This window comes from Acinonyx jubatus, chromosome D2 (genome assembly GCF_027475565.1).
Source record: "Acinonyx jubatus isolate Ajub_Pintada_27869175 chromosome D2, VMU_Ajub_asm_v1.0, whole genome shotgun sequence".
NCBI lineage: Eukaryota > Metazoa > Chordata > Mammalia > Carnivora > Felidae > Acinonyx > Acinonyx jubatus.
The window spans coordinates 77909732-77927986 of NC_069393.1; the positions used below are offsets into that span (position 1 = coordinate 77909732).

Below are 18255 nucleotides of genomic sequence, written 5' to 3' on the forward strand. Positions count from 1 at the left end.
GCTGCTCCGAGGGCCGGCCGGCCGTGAGAGATGGGGGCGGGGGGGTTGCTGTCCCAGAAAGCGGGTCTTCAGCAGCAGAAACAGCTCGGCCGTGCCGGTGCGGACGGAAGGCCCTCCCCGCGCCTCCCGGAGGGCTGTGCCTCCCACCTCTGATGGCAGAGAGGTGACGGCTCCGGGGCCGGAGAGCTGAGCAAATCCTCACGTCTGTGCGTGATGGCCGGGCACCTGCACGTTTGCGCTTCCTGACTCTGGTGTAGGGGGACCCTGCCCGTAAGGTTCTGGTTCACCTTGCAAACACTCCGGTGCGAAGCTTCCCCGAGTTCGCACCCGGGGCTCCAGCCCCCTCTTCAGTCTCTCCCCATCGCCTCCGAGAAACGACGAGACCGTGAGGCCATCCGTTGGCGGGCCAAGCGGTCGAGCGGCCTGGAAAGTCCCATGAAGCATCGCAGCACACCCACGTGTGGCTCGCTGTTTCTGCCTCGGGACACACGTGTCTTGTAGTTTGCGGAAACGGGGAGGGCCTCTGGCCACACGTGGCGGAGAATGTGGGCAAGGAGCTGATTCCAGGGGGCGGGCAGAGCGACGGGGCCCGTCTGTGGCCACAGCTAGAAGTTCACACACCCTCCGGGTCTGACGACCTCGTGTGCGTGAGGAGGGTCCAGGACACCTAGATTTCCCAGAGAGTTCAATTCCTTGAAGTTGCTCAGTGTGGCATTAAAGCAGAAATTTCCCTTCTAATTATAAGCTGAGTTTGTATCCCGATTATAAACTGCATGAGCTCTCGAGAAGCCCTCAAAAGTGGCAGAAAAGGAGCTACGGCTGGTGAAATGCAGGAATGGTTCATCTGAAACATTCGTGTTCTGGTTAAACCTAAGTAACACCAGGACAGGATGGGAGGGGTCCGAGATGAACGTGCTTGGGCTTTTTGTTCTCTTTCGTAAAAGTGAAGTTAACAAGGTTCAGATCTGAAGAGAAGAAAGGGCGGACCTCGGAGTAAAAGAGAAAAAAGGGAGCGTCTGTCTCCTCGCTCTGCCCAAATGAAGGTATCGGCCCGACCGGTGTTTCAGGACCGAACGGAAGTGTAACTCGGACAGTGTCGCGGCGCGACCTCCGGCGTGGCGACGTGACCTCCAGTGCGCTCACTCGGATCCCACACGGTCAGCCCCCAGCCGCGCTTCCTTCCCGCCCCCGCCCACAGCCCGCCTGGTGCCCCCCGCCCCACCCCCACCCCCGCCTGGACCCCGCGGCCCGGCCACTGTGCCGCAGGAGGGAACGGTTCCCAAGTGGAGTTTCCAATGGCCCGGGATGGCGGAGCCCCGTGAAGGGTCAGTTGCCAGGTTGTTTCACACCACAAACGGTTATACTGAACAGGTGCCTAGGGAGGGGAAGAAGAATCATCTGGGGGTTTTCTCCACGCTGTTGAGGAAGAGGGCCCTGCCCCCCAAAGAGAGATTTTTAAATCACGATAACAGTGGAAACCGCAGGGGGACCCCGACCCTCAGGTCTTCTTCCAGGCGAACGCCTCGTCGGCGAGCACCTGGGCCAGCCTGGCGTTGAAGGGCCCGTAGAAGTCCTGCAGGATCTTCTGGGTGACCGGCCACATGGGGCCCAGGTTCCGGTCCTCGGGACGTCGCGCGTTGGACGCGGGGCTCTTTGTCATCAGGGTCTCTTGTTTCTCACCTAGGGGTCCTGGAACACAAAGGAAAGACTGTGAAGCAGGAGGCGCGGCAGGAAGGAGCTTCGCAAAACTCCCAGCCGTGCTTTGTGTTGGGCCAGGAGTTCCCCTCCCCTCAAGAGCGCTCGGCCCTCTGGCCAGACCCGTCCTGGTCCTGGAGTTGCTGAGGACGGAAAGTGGCAGCGTGCCATCGCCAAGGAGCAGGTGCTGTCCGGCCTGGGGCTGGACACCTGCCCGCAGAAGTGCAGCTGCGGCTCTGGGAGGCAGCCTCCCCTGAGCCTCACCTCCTCCCGGTCTCAGTGCCAAATACCCACAAAGGGCTGGCCCCCGTGGCCGTCAGCCTGTGTCCGTGGATAACTGTGCGAGCTGCCAGGCACAGTCCATGTGCTTAGATTTTCCTACTAACCAGCCTGCTGGAGTCCTGCCAGTGTCATTTCTGCTTCAGGCTGCTGATGCAAAGGGCCTGTGGCTGGGCCATATTTCATTCACCCTGTGTGTTGTGCCGTATCGTGGCCGTGGGGGTGGTGGGGCAGGAAGGCCACCTGTGCCCAGAGACCCTGTAAGCTGAACCTCCACCTGCACCAAGATCAGTGGGGAGAGGCCTGGAACAAGCCAGCCACCTCTATCCCCTGCCCCCCGGACGGTTAGTCCCTCACTGGCTTAACCGTATCACTGCTCAGGCCACTTTGTGCCCCCAGGCCCTCGGGATCGGGCCAAAGTCCCCGAGCCCTTACACAGAAAAACCATATTCCGCTGTCGCTGGGGTGTGTGCAGCAGAAGGAACAGAACTGGCCTCACTGTCCATCTCAGAGACTAAAGTCAAGCTCACCAACACAGCAGAGTCTACGAGGGACCCACTCCAAGAAAAATGGTTCTAGGCCTTCAGAGGAAAAAGCAATCACACTCCCTCCTACCACTATGACGAAAGGGTTCTGAGGCCAGTGGAGGGTAAACACATTTTAAGGAATATGCCATCAACAGAATTCCCGGGCCAGATCATTAGATGGGGCTGCGGGAGTGCTTGAGCTCTGGCAGTCCTTGGGTGCCCATCCACGTGGGCAGCCCTCTGTGCCCAGAGACCCACCCCTACAAGCCATCACCCTGGCCACCGGCAGTGGACTCTCCTAGAGGAAGGTGGCCACGTGGCCCTGACTCCAGGGGCCCCCCAAAACCTGAGAGCATGCCATGACCCGTCCACTCCCTCCTCCGAGCCTGTGGCCTCTGCAAGACCGTTCCAGCCCAAAGACTCAGTTCACAGACCACTCCTTCCATGACCCCTTCCACCATTCCTCCTGGGACCCCGGAGGCACGTATACGAACCAACCGTCTCTCTGCCAGGGACTCGGCTACCAGTGGCTTCCTCCTCTTCTCTTCCTCTGCTGGGCTGGAACCTCCCAGATGAGGGACCCCCTCCCCCCACCCCGGCACCAGGCCCCGCGCCTGAAAAGCACGTACCTAACCAGCCGCCCGGCCCGGCCCGGCCCGGCCCCGCCCGGTGCGCAGAGTCTGTCTGCGACTCAGCGAGCACCGCGGACAGCCAGTGTCCACGGAGCTCATGCCTGCTCCCGGGCCACCAGCGTGACATTCATACCGAGGTTGAGGAACTGGAAGACCCTGTGCATGGTGTACTTGACGTTGGAGGCGTGGTCTTCCAGGCGAAGGACGAGGAACTGTTCTTTATTAAACACGGTGAGCCAGTCCAGAAGGTACACAGCATACAGACCGACCTGGAGCCTCACCTAGAACCAAGGCAGAAGGCGGGCATCACTTCGGGAGTAATTTCCCTAACGCTTTTCCAAACGTACGAGGCCTGAGTACAAACCAGCACCAAGAGTTACCCGAGCAAACAACTTCCTTCAAAGGATGGATTTTATTTTATTTTTTTTAATGTTTATTTGTTTTTGAGAGACAGAACGTGAGCAGGGGCGGGACGGGTGGGGGGTGGGGGAGAGACACGGAATCCAAAGCAGGCTCCAGGCTCCAAGCTGTCGGCACAGAGCCCAACACGGGGCTCGAACCCACCACCCGTGAGATCATGAGCTGAGCCGAAGTCAGACGCTCAACCGACTGAGCCACCCAGGCGCCCCTATTTTTTAATTTTTTTAAACATTTATTCATTTTGGAGAGACAGGGACAGAGTGCAAGCAGGGGAGGGGCAGAGAGAGAGGGAGACATAATCTGAAGCAGCCTCCAGGCTCCAAGCTGTCAGCACAGAGCCCGATGCGGGGCTCGAACTCACGAACCACAAGATCATGACCTGAGGCTGAAGTCAGACGCTTCACGGACTGAGCCACCCAGGCGCCCCCAAAGGATGGATTTTAAACGCCATGCTTTCTTGAGTCTTCAGGAAGGGTTCTGAGCTCCTCACACAGAAGATTCCTACTTAAGGTCACAGTTAATTCTCACGACAACCCTGGAGGTGGCTCCGCGACACGTTCCACAGTGGAGACTGAGGTGAAGGAAGAGGTCAAGACCGTACCCGTGAACAGCACAAACGTTCTTTGCACGATACCCTGGCTGTTTCTGCTCCTACACCCAGCACACGACAGCCACGAAAACCACGTTCAACACCCCAGAAACAAGCCAGGTGAGTGAACCGCCCCGTGCCTGGTGCCACCAGAGCATCCGTGACCAGAGGGCCGTGTGTACATTCAAAGAAAGCAGTGTCATGCACAGCCACTCCTTCCCACCTCCACGCCCGGGGTGACGTCCTCCCGTGCCTTCTCTCACGCCAGGCTGCAAGCTTGCGCGGTGAACAATTCACCTTACCCAAAGGAAGTCTGGCCTCTGGCCTCGGCTCCTGGGAGGTGACCTCTAGGCCACCTGGGATGTCCTGCCTGATAAGTGGCTTGGCTGGCCTGGGGCATCTGGCCACCGGAGAGTAAACAGTGAGACTGACTGACAGGGGATCGGTCTGGCCTGCAGCAGGGACTGGACGGTAAAGGCCAGCCAAGCGGATGGCATGTGACTGAGGTCCCAGTAAATACTCCAGACACCACAGGCTCGGGTGGGCGTCCCTGGATGGCAGTGCTGTGTGTGGCCACATGTGCTCCTTCCCTGGGTGGGGGTGGCGGTTCAGTGGGTGTCCCTTCTCTGCAGGAAGCACGGTCTTCAGTGAGTCCTGCGATTCCTTCCGGGGAGCTACTGAACCCCAAAGTGGTTTGGGGGACCCCCTGTCTTACAAACATGGCAGAAATGAGAGTGGCCGTGGGACGTTCCCTCTGACTTCACAGCTGCTGCTCAGCTCTTCAAAGCTTCAGGAAAACACCAGAGCTCTCCCCTTCCGCCCGCAGCCCCTTTCTCCTGGGCCCCCCGCCCTCCCCCAAGTCCTGGGGACCCTGCCCCATTTCCGGTCTGCCGCTCTGCCTCTGCGACCTTCCCACGTTTCCACCTGCTGCCTCTGCCTAGCTCCACGCCAGCCCCTCCGGTCAGGCCCAGTTGTCACAGCCTCCTAACCGGTGCTCCCGTCTGGTCTCCGAGGACCCACCCCTGGCCCGTCACTAGTGCGAGCTGCCCCACCTGCTGGCCTGGCCCCTCTGGCCCTGCTCCCAGCCTGCCTGCCGTCCGAGCGTGGGGAGCCCTTGGTCTGGCTTGCGCTCGGCCCCCAGGCACCCCCTCCCAGCCTCAGCCGCTCAGCTGCGTAGACAGACGCTCTCCCTTCAGGGTCCCTCTCTCCCTCCCAGCCCGACCCGGGGCTCCTCCAGCCTGCCGGGCTCCGGTGCTCCTCGGGCGACGTGCCGGACACGGTGGTGGCAGGGCGGTGAAACGTTTGACAAAATACGTACAGAAGCCGACTAGTCTCATCTCTCGCTAGTCTTTTCCCACTTCCTTCTTTTTCTAATCAGGCAGGAGGATGCGGAGGAAGATAAACAGTGAGAAGTGATAAGCGGTCTCCAGAATTCATTAGCTGCCTCCTGTCCCCCCGGGGTTGTTGCTGCCTCACGTGCCGGCCCGTAAAGAAGACCCCCCCGAGCTGGGCCAAAGCCGGAGAGAGAACGAGTATGTGCCAGCCTCAGAAATCACGCGTGCGGCACCCCTAACACAGGCAGACCGTAACGAGCGTGCCTTCTGGAGTCATGGGCCTCACAGAGCAGGTCAAGTCTCTGTCGGGCTCGCTGGCTGGCCCCTCCTAGGGAGGGCCAGCCTCATGAGGGTGATCTTCCGGAGAACCTGCCTGTGCAGCTTGAGAACTTTCTAGAAGGACAGAAGCTGGTGTTTGTGGTGGGGATGGGGGGCGAGGGGATGATACAGCAGCCAGAATGCATTCCTGACCTGGCCACAGGTGACAGACTATTTCTCCGAAAGCCTGTCGGCTCCCTCCGTGGGCAGAGCCCCCCAGCACAAAGACCCGCGGGCTGAGGCCTCCTGCAGCAGGGCCTTCCTTCCCAGGCAGGGACGGTCCTGGCGGGGGGGGGGGGGGGCGGCGGCAGGGCAGGGAACAAACCCCGCGGGGTTCTGCAGGCCACAGGAGGCGAGGAGGCTCCCCTGAACACCTCCCCTTCTGGCCAGCCCTGGTACCCCTTCTTCCTCCCCCTCCCTCCCTCCCTCCCCCCTCACCACTCCAGGAAAGCTCCGGTCACCCTGAGCGACGCCTCCCGGTGCACGCGGCATCATTACCACAACTGTGCGCCATCGACACAAACCCAAGACGGGCCCACTTGGAACGGTTTTTCTTCACCTTTCCCGGCAGAGGCCGGAGGATCCAAACGGCACGAAGATAAAAAGGGCATTTAGGGGAAGTGTCTGATAGATGTAAAATTACAAGACAGCAGAGCTGAGAGAAGCCTTTGAGGTTATCTGCCGCGGCCAACTCTTGCTGGAAAAATGGAAGCCCAGGGAGGGGTGGGGGCCCGCCCGGGGTCAGCTGGGAGCACCCAGCGGCACCCGGAGCTGACACCGGGTCCCCGCCACCGGGGCTTTTCCTCCCACACAGGGAAAGAGCCCAGGAGGGGTGGGTGCGGGGCTCTTTCCAGACAGGCTCCATGCCGAGCCTCTCGGTTCCCGATTAGGGGTTTAGGTGAGACACCCTACACAGCCTACCCGGTATCCGCTAGTCTCAAAAATTCCCCATTCATTCATTCATTCATTCTGCAAACAGTCGAGTGCATGCTATGTGCGGGTACCCCCCTAGGCAATGGAGATGTGTTGCTATGTAACAGCCGTGGCCCCCGGCCTCACGGAGCCTGGAACCTCGTGGGGGACACAGAGCCAAGCTGCTGAAGAAACAACCCGCAACCACCAGTTGTGATTCATGCTGCAGGGAAACAACTGGGGTGGAGAGAGAAAACAGAGGTCAGTAAGACCCAGAGGATGAGAAACCCTGCAGCATCCAGGGGAAGCACGTTCCAGGGAAAGGGGCTGGAACCGGTCTCTCCAATCCGCCTGGAAGGTGCTAGACAGACTGATGGGCCCACCCCCCCAGCTGCTGTCTTCTGTGGGCCGGGGATGAGCCTGAGGGTCCCACTGCTGACAAGATCCCCGCAGATGCTGACGCTGCCGGAACCCTGCTTCGCGAACCCCCGATTCCCAGGCGAGAGGCTGGCCGGAGGACCTAACAGGAGAGAGTGTGGCTGCAGAGAGCAGTGACAGAGAGGGGGTGGCTGGGAGGAGGTGGAGAAGGAGGTGGGGACCGGCTGGTGCACTCCAATGCTGCTGGAAGGCAGGGGATGTCTTAGGAAGGGTAGCACCAGGGTCCGCCGATGCTTGAAAAAGCTCTCCCTCCCTGCGCTGTGGCTGAGCTGGGACTCACAGCTGGAGGGAGATTTGCGTCCCTCACCCCAGAATTGAAGGTTCGCACCCAAGAGGAGGGTTTCCAACTGCTCCTCACTGCCTGGCTCTTCCTGGTGAGCAAGGGGCTGAAGGGTCACGGCCAGTCTGCCGTCTGTGACGCCCCCCACCCCGTCCTGTCGACCGATCCTGCCCCTGGACACCTCTCTCTGACCTAAGGTGTCGGCTCAGCCACCCCCTCGCCATCCTCAGCAAAACATGAGATGGAATGAAAAAGCCAGTTCAGACCTGTGCACTTAGGAGCTAGCCAGGGAAAGGAGGGAATGCCATGAGTCCGAAAGGCCGCAGGACCTGGGATGAACCCTAGGCCTGCTACCCGCTCTGTGTCTCTGGGTGTGAGCGTCCATGTCTGTGAACCTCAGTGTCCTCATCTGTAAAATGGGCATGGATTTCAGGGCAGCACGGACGACAGAACACGAAGAGCTCAAGACTGTGCCTGGCGCAGAATCAGCGGCGAACAAAGCTCGGATCCCATCGTCCCTCTCTCACTGGCAAAGGCTTGTGATCAGGAAGAATTTCCAGCACACCCCAAAGTGGAGGCCCATGACGACTCCTGTGTACGGATCACCCGGTGTCTACCGTGTTTCAGTGCTCCCAGCTGGAGGCCAACAGGGCAGCGGAGGGGAGGGCACCCCTTTCTTGTCTGTGGGACAAAGTGGCTGTGGAAATCCCGCCTCCTAGAAACCTATTCAAAGGCAGGTGAGACCTGCATCCGGCCAGCTCTGTCCCCGTGGCCCTGACTGTGCCGAGGCGCTGACCCGGTGAGCTCTGGGCGGTGCAGTGGGCCCCGGGTTCAGACTGCACGTGTACATCAGACACTCACTCTTCTGGGACAGAAACACGACGTGAAGCCACTGAAATGCCACTGAAATAAGCCGTACCCTCGCAGTCAGGAGCTCTGCCCGGCCCTGCCCCGCCCTGCCCTTCCAAATCCAGCCAGCTTGGGGCGCAACCTTGTAGAAGGCCCCCGAAGCAAAGCCCTCACCTATCCCTCCCTTTCGGAGCACCTGCCACATAACCTCTTGAAGAGAGAACTCAGTAGTAACACGGCCTGGAAGAGGACGGTTCCAGCACCTTCTCTGAACCACACCAGCTGGACGCATCACCTCAACTCTCCCTGTTCTGCCTCCCGCCCCCTCCCTCTCCCTGCCAGGTCACCCCATGGCCGTGCTTCTTCCAGCACTGAGCACGGTGCTGAGCACAGAGTCGGCACCCACTGTAGGCCCTTGGAGACGAATCAAGTCTCAGCTGTGAATGAGGCCAGTCCCCAAACCACGCCACACCTAGGAAGTTTCAAGAAACGTCTCCAGGTAGTGGCTCTTCTCTCCTGCAGGCCCCGCACAGATGACCCTCACGGTCAGGAGCAATCATACTAAAAAGCAACAGCTAAGAACCAGAGCCATTTTGAAGCAAATGCTGCACTCGGCCTGCCGGCCAGCAAACACATGGCTTCCCCATCATCCCACTGCTCGATCCGCTCCAGTCCAACCCCTGTCCACGTCCTTTCCGCTAGTCCTCCTAATTGTTTCTAGAAACTTCCACCGTCTCCTACCCTGACTCAGCCCCCAGTCCTCTTACAGAAACCCCATCCCACCCCCACCCCGGCCTCCCTGTCTCTGGGAGACACCCCGCCGGCCCTGGGCACCACACATCGGGCATCTTTCTGAAACACAGATTTGCTACGACTTGTTAAACCCTCCCTGGGGACCCGTGTCAGGCCAGACTTCCAAGGCTCACACCCCCCTCTTACCATCGCCCCACCACCCACGCAGCCATGTGCTGCGCCCAGCTGTGGCAAACGCTCTCCGTGCTTAACTCTTCGGCCTCTGCCCGAGCTGCTCCCTGCACCTGGACAGATCACCACCTCCACGTCCCCAGCCCGTCATCCTTCAGGCCTCGGCACAAACATGCCTTTCCCAGACGTTCCCCTGGTGCCTTGTGTTCAGGTGGCCTCTGCTGGGCGCCAGGGCTCCTGCCCCAGCCGCTAGGTCACTCTCCCTGCCACGACTGGGACTGCCCGGGGGCACAAGGACCAGGCCTGTCCTGTCACGGCTGCCCTCCCAGCCCACGTGCCATGCACAGACACGGTCAAATGACGAATGCATGTGCAGGGAGGCAGAACACGCTGCCCCGAAATATACCACTCTGGCATGAGGATTATTTTGAGCCCAAGGCAACTGAGAAGAAACACAAACATAAGAAAAGCTCTCCGCCCTCACCCTATTTGCCTCCAAGCCGTACATAAACTTGTCAGGGTGCCCTTCCTCCCCTCTCCACCAGGACGGACCAAATTAATCACTGGAGACAACCCTAGACCTTTATCAGCCTTAAGACAGCATCAGAGGATGGGACGTAACAAACCTCGATAAAACCAGCCCTTATCAACCATTAGCTCCCCCATACGTTTACCTGCCTTCCCACGATTTGCTGCCCTAGAAACTCAAAGTCCTCTCGCTTTGTCTGGTCACCTCTCTGCAAATGTCCTTTTCTCCCGTCGGGATGTTACACAAGCCTGAGTTCTAACCGTCCCTCTGAGCTACTCATCACGCACGGGTGCAACACACATGTTAATAAACTTGTGGTTTTTCTCTCTCTCGTTAGTCTTTTGTCGGTCTAATTCGCAAGGCCCGGACCGGCAACTCTAAGATGGCTGCAGGACAAGGGTTCTTCATTTCTCCCCTACGCACGAAGGAACGATCACTCTGACCCTTACAACAGCCTGGAACGGCAGTCTTATGACCCGCTTTGAGGACGAAGCAATGGCATCTCAGAGAAGCTAAAACGACTGTCCAGAGTCACACAGCTTAGTAAACGCCCCAGCTGGGAAGCGAACCCACCCCTCGGTCTGGCTCCAAAGGCCATTCCTCTACCCTGTGCCGCTGGGCAGATTCTAGGTTTATCTGTGCCCCTGTCCGCATCTTCTCTGACACACTGAAAACTCCAGCCCCAATCCAACCTGCTGCCTCTGTGCATCCTGCCGGAACCAGGACCCTGCGTTCCAGATACGACGGCCTTGAGAACAAGGAAGAGGGAGGGAAACCTCTTGACCCCGAGCACCCCACGCCCAGGGGGTTCCCAGCCTCCACCTCGAGCACATCGGTCTGTGCCGTCCCACATGCTGCGCTCCGCAGAGCAGTGGTGAACCACGCCCCGGGACGGGGGCAGCACCAGCTTCACTGTGTTAGGCTCTCCGGCAGCACCAATCTGCTGAAAAGGCAGACAACCCAGGGTGCTATGCGGTAGAAAGCCACCCCCAGCTGAAGGGTGCTGAATTCACCACCAACAGCTTCTTCTGCATTAAAAAAAAAAAAGGCAAGAAATGTACAGCCACATTCCTGAAGGCAAGTAAGAGAAAAGCAAAAGAGAGATCAACGGGAGATAGTTTTCCATTTGGGCCCTGTCGCAGGAACGCTGAAAGTCACCGGTGGGTGATTCGTTAAACCACCGAAACAATCCGCCATCGATCAGGGAACGATGCTTAAGACGATTCGAGAGCTGGGTCCCCGCGTCTGCCAATCCTAATTGCGGGGTGGGTTTTTGGAGCCTCACCGAGTGGCAATCTCCCTAAATGTGCCCTCATTCTCTGCAGGGGGAGGAGAGAGCATTGTAATGGGGAGATGAGCAGGGAAGAGAGCCTGGTGCCAGCTGAAAGGGCCCAGCCTTTCTATACAGGTTTTATGCCCGTGCCTATTTGTTTGTGCACTAGCCACCGCGGCTCAGAGGCATGGGGAGAGGCAGTCGCACATTAAAATGCTTCTCTGCGTTTATATGCTAAAACCCCGTCTACCGTGCCACCTGCATAATGACCACCAAGTGGCCTGCTCTGTAAGGGGGCGGGCTTCCGGGGTACGCACAGGCATGGCATTGTTGAGGGTGTTGTTGTAGACGCAGGCACGCAGGGAATAGTCGAGCATGCAATTCTCAAACAGCTGCAGAGCTTCTGTCACCTTCTCGTGGAAGTCATCAGCAGATTTATTCGAACTTGCAAAGTAGAGATAGTCGGAGTACAACCTGTGAATAAAATAAACGGAGACTTGTACCACCCGGGACTGTGAAATCACGCGACGCGGGTGACGATGGAAATCGACGTGCAATGACATTACCTCGTCTCGTTCATTAGGGCACTGCCATTTCTCTTGGTTCCCCCGCAGATGAGCCCCATCCCTACTTCCTCCCACACCTCCCCACCCCTCACCGGGCCACCCACGCTCTCCTGGATTCGGACATGTCTACACTGGCCCCCCGACCAACCACCGGTGCCATCCAGCCACTTCAGCGCGCAGCTGTTTTCACTGGAACGGTGAGCTCAGAAACACCAGATTGTGAAAACTGTGCGACGGCGAAGACGGGCCACGAAAATGTTATGCTCCTTCCGGTTTCTCTCTCCTCCATCAGAGGCAACAATAACCAGAACAGCTGTTGCTCCTCCAATCTGATAGTTTCTCATGAGAGTCCTGGCCCATTCCACAGACGTTCCAAACATTAAAAAACAACAACAACAAATTATGAAATGTATCTTTCTAGATTGGTACGGACCTATTTTTTAACACAACATAAAAACACCCCTACATCTGCGTGCGGTCACCCTGTAACCCTGTTCACACGGACCCCACCACATGTATGTGGCCATGTTTTCCTTGGAGAACTGAGTGGACCCAATTTCCCCGGGTTCCCCTAAACCTTCCCAACTGGGCCTCAGCTTGTAGACTTCCACGTCCACCTCTGCACTGCCCAAGTGCGCAGGAATCCTGCCAGGTCGGTTCAGCCAGAATCCCCCGCCCTGCGATATCTGATCACCCTCAATATTTGGTGGGCTCCTGGTCCCCCCCCGACCATCTCCCAGGGGATGTCTCATCGCCCCATTGGGCCTTCAGCAGGAATCCTGCTAGGTCGATTTAGCCAGAACTCAGACCGACCTTAGCCCTGTGTGTCCTCTTAGTAATTTCCAACCCACGGACCCCCACTACTCCTTGGCTGTGAGTCCCCACTTTTCCTTGCTGTATCTGGAATTCAGGCCAGTCTTTGTGCCCTACACAAAACCCCACGCGGTGTCCCGACACCCACTGGAGTGGGTCCTGAGTGAAACCTGCCTTACTAGCCTTGACCAAGCTCCAGGATAAGGGTTTGCGTGCTCCTTCCTTTCTCTCTCTCTTCCTCCCTCCCTCTTTCCTTCCTTCCTTCCTCCGTTTCTTCCCTCCCTCCTTCCTTCCTTCCCTTCTCTCTTCCTTCCTTCCTTCCCTCCTGCCCTCCATCCTTTCTTCCCTCCCTCCTTCCTTCTTTCCTTCCTTCCTTCCTTCCTTCCTTCCTTCCTTCCTTCCTTCCGCTTTCTTCCCTCCCTCCCTTCTTCCTTCCTTCCCCTCACTCTTCCTTCCTTCCCTCCCTCCCTCCCTTCCTCTTTCTGTCTTTCTTTCTTTCAATAAATCCTCTGTGAATATATTTTACCAGACTCTCAGCATTACAGATAGATTTTGTTAAGCAAGGGCTACTTGTTTTCTTACATGAGACAGACAAACAATAAGAAAGGGGGAATTATGACAACAGTTATCATGAACACGGCTCTCACTCAAGCCCTCCTGCCCGGTTTCTCCGGGGGTCCAACCTGTGAGTCCTGCTCCCCAGAGGTGACCTCTCTTACCAGGGGCTGAAAGAGCCTTCCAGAAATTTTCTGTGCCCACTGAAGCAGGTAGGGACATATTTTCTATTTTCACAACCATGGATGGTACCAGATCAGATCCGGTGGAATCAGATCACGTGCCTGTCATCGCGGCACATCGCCCACCTCCCGGTTGGGGGGTGGGGGGCTCTGAGCACCCACGAGCGCAGGGGCGATGGGGGACTGCACCCTAACATAAACGTCATCCCACTGCCACCCAGTAACTTTTTTCTTTGCCGCAACTTCTGAGCTGTGAGTTCCCACACCTTTTCCTGCTTTCCGCTTGCAAAGTCTTCATCTTCTTTTGTGTTTCGGAGATCCCTTCTTCATTCCTGCCTGGTGCCTTTCCAACGCCCACCCCCCAAGCGACCTCCCTGCTTCACCCTTCACTCGCACACCACTCCCCCCCCCCCCCCCGCCTGTGGGGAAACGGGGCTGACACAGGTCAGCCCCCTGGCTCCACGGACTCACGTTCTCTCTCCGGTTAACGCTTACTTTCCACCCTCCAACCTCTCCGACGTGGCTTCCCTCATCCAGCAAGGGTGAGGGCGACTCAGTGAATCTGACAAGGACACGTGTCCTGCCAACGCACACCCCCACCCCGTGCTGCGCCCCTGACACCCACACTCAACCACGCCCACCGGGGCGGAAACCACAGGGCCCCCATTGCAGGGCCAGCCGCAAACGCTCCCCCCCCCGGCACCCCTCCCCTCTAACTGCAGTCAAGGTTGGATGCACATGTGTTGACCGCAAGAGCATGGCTTCTTGGGGACCAGCTCTCCTCGGGCACTGGGCACGGTGCCCGTGACACGGCCCATTAGAATTCATCCACAGCCAGTGTCCACAGAGGACATCTCTGAGAAGTCCTGAGATGACTGGGATCTGCCCACCGATTGCCTGGCGTCTACACACACTCTGGAAAGGGAGAGTTTTGTAGACCTCGGCCTGCTCGCTCCAACTCTCCAGAAGGCCCTGTTTGCAGACTAGTCATTAGAGATGCTCAGGGACTAGTGAGTACATTCTCCCCCAGATCTGTGCCCACCCGAGCACATGTCCCAGGATGACACTCCATCTGCCGGTCACAGCGTCCCCAACAGCAGCTGTTCGTCACGGCACCCGTCCCTGCAGGCCAGTCGTAGTATAACCTAGAGGCTGATGGGTAAGTGTCTGCATCGGATTTGCATGGACCTCAAAGAGCAGTCGACCTGTACGTGCCAACGCGTTCCCTGTGGCCATGGGTCTGGTGGGGGTGTCCTTCCTGGCTCACACACTTATCGGTCCTGCCGTATCACGGCCCAGACCAAGAAACCACGTCCGTGAAAAGTAACAGACACCTTTCAAACTCTCATCAAAACCTGTATATGATGGGAAATCTGAATTCCAGAGTTCCTACCACGGACTCCTACAGGACTATCCAAATCCTTTGGTGGAGCGGGAATTCTATCACATAAATTACTGTCTACAAACCCAACCACTGGGTCAAGCTTTCCATATTGAGAATTGATTTTGTGGTAGTACCATTCCTCGTAGACACTGTGGCTCATAAATAAAACAAGAGTCCAGGGGCGCCCGGGGGGCCCTGTCGGGTTGAGCGTCCGACTTCGGCTCAGGTCATGATCTCACGGTTCGTGAGTTCAAGCCCCGCACTGGGCTCTGTGCTGGCAGCTCAGAGCCTGGAGCCCGCTTTGAATTCTGTGTCTCCCTCTCTCTCTGCTCCTCCCCTGCTCATGATCTGTCTCTCTCTCTCTCTCTCTCTCTCTCCTTCAAACAAACAAACAAACAAACAAAACCATTAAAAATAAATAAGTAAAACAAGAGTCCCTACACCGGGCTCAATTTTAAACACACAGTAACTTCATGAAGAATCTGCTGATTCCACAACAACTCTTTAGAGATCAAGAAGTAATCCCAGGGCATAAACTGGGACCCGTCCGAGGTGCCAACCAGGCCAGCCCAGCCCTGCTACGGGGCGGGGGCGGGGGACAGTGAGGGAGGATAGGACGACTGATTTTCATCTATTTGAGGGGAGGTGAAATGAACTCAGGACCCCATCTTCTGTGACTCAAGTTCACAGCCGGGCCGGGCCCACTTCCTCAGCAGAGTCTCTAGAGGGGGTGTCTCTGGCCCCTCAGTCCCCCCGGGAACCTGGACCTGCCCACAGAATGTGCGGGGGGCTCTAGGATCCCCTCGAGCCCACACGCTTGCCGGGAGGCGTACGAGTAACAATACATCCCTCACACTCCACTTTGTCAACAACAGCTGAGCAGAGACTTCACTCATCACAATGAATGGCCACCTCTCCTGTCTGGATTCTACAGATCCTCCCAAAATATGTCCCCAGCACCTATGAATGGGATCTTATTTGGAAACAGGGTCTTTGCAGATGAAATTATGTCGAATGAAGATCTTGAGATGCGATCATCCTGGATGGAGGGTGGGTTGTAAATCCAATGACTGGTGTCCTTACAAAGGCGACAGAGACACGGGGGGGGGGGGGGGGGGGGGGAGAAGGCCACGTGAAGACACGGGGGGAGGCTGGAGGGATACTGCCGCGAGCCAGGGACCAGCAAGAGCTGTCAACCACCAGCAGCAGCTGGACACAGGCCTGGAACAGTCCCTCCCTCAGAACTCCCAGAAGGAACCCACCCTGGTGGCATGCGGAGTGTAGGCTTCTAGCCTTCTGAACTGCCAGAGGGTAAATTTGCATTGCATTAAGCCCCCAGGTTTGCGGTAATTTGTTGCAACAGCCCCAGGTTCTACCCCCCAATTCCCAGGAAGACTGAGGAGTTTTCTGCCTACACCTCTCTCCTACCCTGAGACCGCGGGAGAGTCCTGAGTGTACAGATGGATGAGAGCCACACGGTTCGCTTCCCTACAGAGATGTAAGCAAGAAGGCAAAGGAAAAGCATGAGCTCTAACTTTCAGGGGAGCCCTATCTGGATCCCCCGAAGAATCAGGCTCGTGCTTCCTACGAATGTCAGCAATGATCAATGCTATGATTTCCCCCACAGCCACTCTCTGGGGGAAAAGGGCCAGGCAGTGACCATGCACGAGTGAAAGCCACTTGGATGGGTTAAAGCCATTCAGAAAATGTTGAGAAGGGCAGCAAATGTAGCAAGACTAAGTATCCAAGGGCTGGAGCGGACATTCTCACGTAACAATAGGTAAACCTAAACATCCACATTTTGGTCTTTAAAATCAACTGTACAAGGGGCACCTGGGTGGCTCAGTCAGTGACTCGACCGACTTCTGCCTAGGTCATGATCTCACCATTCCCGAGTTCAAGCCCTGCATTGGGCTCTGCGCTGACAGCTCAGAGCCTGCAGCCTGTTTCAGATTCTCTGTCTTCCTCTCTCTCAGCCCCTCCCCTGCTAGTGCTCTGTCTCTCTGTCTCCCTCTCTCTCTCTCAAAAATAAATAAACATTAAAAAAAATTTTTAAAACAACTGTACAATGATGAAGCAGGGGAGAGAGGCCAACAGGGTAAACACACAATAGGTTTAGCTGACATAAACTCATAATGAATCATCACAGAATTGCATGGACACTGATGCAAACCACAGGATGCATTAATAAAGGTACGGCATTAAAAATGTGGGAGGGTGTCACTCTGCACCACCCTGGCCAGTTGGGATCCCAAAGGATGCTTGCTTTCAGGGCTGGGTGCCAAACGGTGAGGGGGAAGGAGCTGTTCCATCTGAAGAAGCAAGACTTAGCAGGAAGGACAACAGCTTCAATGGCTGAAAGGCCGTCCAGAGCAGGAAGGAAACCTGAACTACACTCCTGGAGGGTAGACTGCCCAGGGGGTAGAAGGTTCAGGAACCAGCTTGAGACAAGGGGGAGGTCTCCAGCTGGGGCAGTCCAGCAGGAAGCGAGTGGCCCCAGCAGCAGGAACAGTCACGGCTGGCGGGGCTGAGGGCTCCCTGGCTGAGAGCCAGCTGCCCCGACACCCAGCCAGCCCCCTTGCATTGCAGCGGCCGCCAAGCCCCCTTCTGCTGAACCATCTAATTTTCTTACTCTTAAACCATCCCAAACAGATGGGTGTTACATTTGGCCAGGACCGTTTCCAACAGCAATTCCAAATATAAGTCCAAATACATTCCAGGCCTTCTGTGCTATGGTTATTTTAGAAGGCTGCTGGGGCGGCCCCGTGACGGGGGGCCGGCTCTCCCGGAAGTGCGCTCGGCTCCTGCCTGTGTGGTGCGGGGGTCCCGGGACCCAGCACGGCCGCGAGGGGGAGTGGGAGAGAATGTATGCGTGGGGGGTGGCTCCCCGAACCTAGTGCCTCTGGACGGGACTACATGTCTCCCTCTCGTGGGGACAGAAGAATGGCCACCAAGGCCATCACTGAAGGCCCCGCCATGTAAAACCGGGACGGTTATGCCCAGCCCAATGCTGGATTCCTTCAACGACACTGAGCAGAGGTGGGTGGACGGATCGGCACAAAAACAGGGGCAGCCACTACTCCGTGGGCCGCTCCCACAGGCCGGGCTCCCGGGTGCTGTGGGCGTCAGCTCCCACGGTCCTCACGGCTTCCATCCCTGACGCGGCTGCCCTCAGCAGGCCCTGTGCCACGCACTGCACACGTTTTCTCATTCCGCGTTCACAACCCGTCCCCCCGAGCCCCCCCTCCCGGCCTGAGCCACAGGCAGAGCGTCGTCACCCTGTCTTACGAGGAGAAGGCTGGCCTTCGGACAGGTCACACAGCCCCAGGGCCTTTGCGGCTGGGGCCCAAACGAACCCAGGTCTGCCTGGGCCCAGACCGAGCCCCCTGATCCCACAGGCCTCGGCCGATGGCCCGAGTTTAGGAGCCAATCCACTGGGGCGGGGGGAGGGCCAGCCATCGGAGCCGATGGGTTCTGGGGTCCGTTTTGACGTTTGTGTTGTTTTAGGTGCACAACGACTGCAAAGCAGGAGTCAATTCTGTTACAGAACTACTTAAGCTCCTGGGAACAGAAAAGCAATTGTGACGTGTAACACAGCAGCCAACACACACTCAGGACAAAGATGAGCTTCGCTGTGACCATCGGGAAAAGCGAGTTTGGGCATCATTCGGCAGCAACGACAAACAGGTGTTCAGGTGTTCCTTACGATGTCAGAGCTCGGGGCGCCTGGGCGGCTCGGTCAGTTGAGCGTCCGAC

At 57.5% G+C, this 18255-nt stretch overlaps 1 protein-coding gene and 1 long non-coding RNA gene across 9 annotated transcripts in view; one reads left to right on the forward strand and one right to left on the reverse strand.

Annotated features, from left to right (window-relative positions):
* Positions 1-1228: 1228 nt before the first annotated feature.
* CHST15 (carbohydrate sulfotransferase 15) overlaps positions 1229-18255 on the reverse strand; it is a 78951-nt gene continuing 61924 nt past the window's right edge. For 7 of the 8 annotated variants that reach the window (XM_027063325.2, XM_027063328.2, XM_053207831.1 and 4 more), the window contains 3 exons: positions 11317-11473; positions 3267-3414; positions 1229-1689 (listed from right to left, as the gene is read on the reverse strand). In XM_027063325.2, the coding sequence (XP_026919126.1) occupies positions 1499-1689; positions 3267-3414; positions 11317-11473 (496 nt within the window). In that variant the 3' untranslated portion in view covers positions 1229-1498. Of the gene's footprint in view, positions 1690-3266; positions 3415-10784; positions 11474-18255 lie in introns of those variants that run through there. The other variant, XM_053207832.1, reaches the window with a different exon arrangement.
* On the forward strand, positions 3410-11965 carry LOC128312719 (uncharacterized). The gene is made up of 2 exons (XR_008292394.1): positions 3410-4262; positions 5521-11965. It is a non-coding gene; the product is annotated as an uncharacterized LOC128312719 (long non-coding RNA).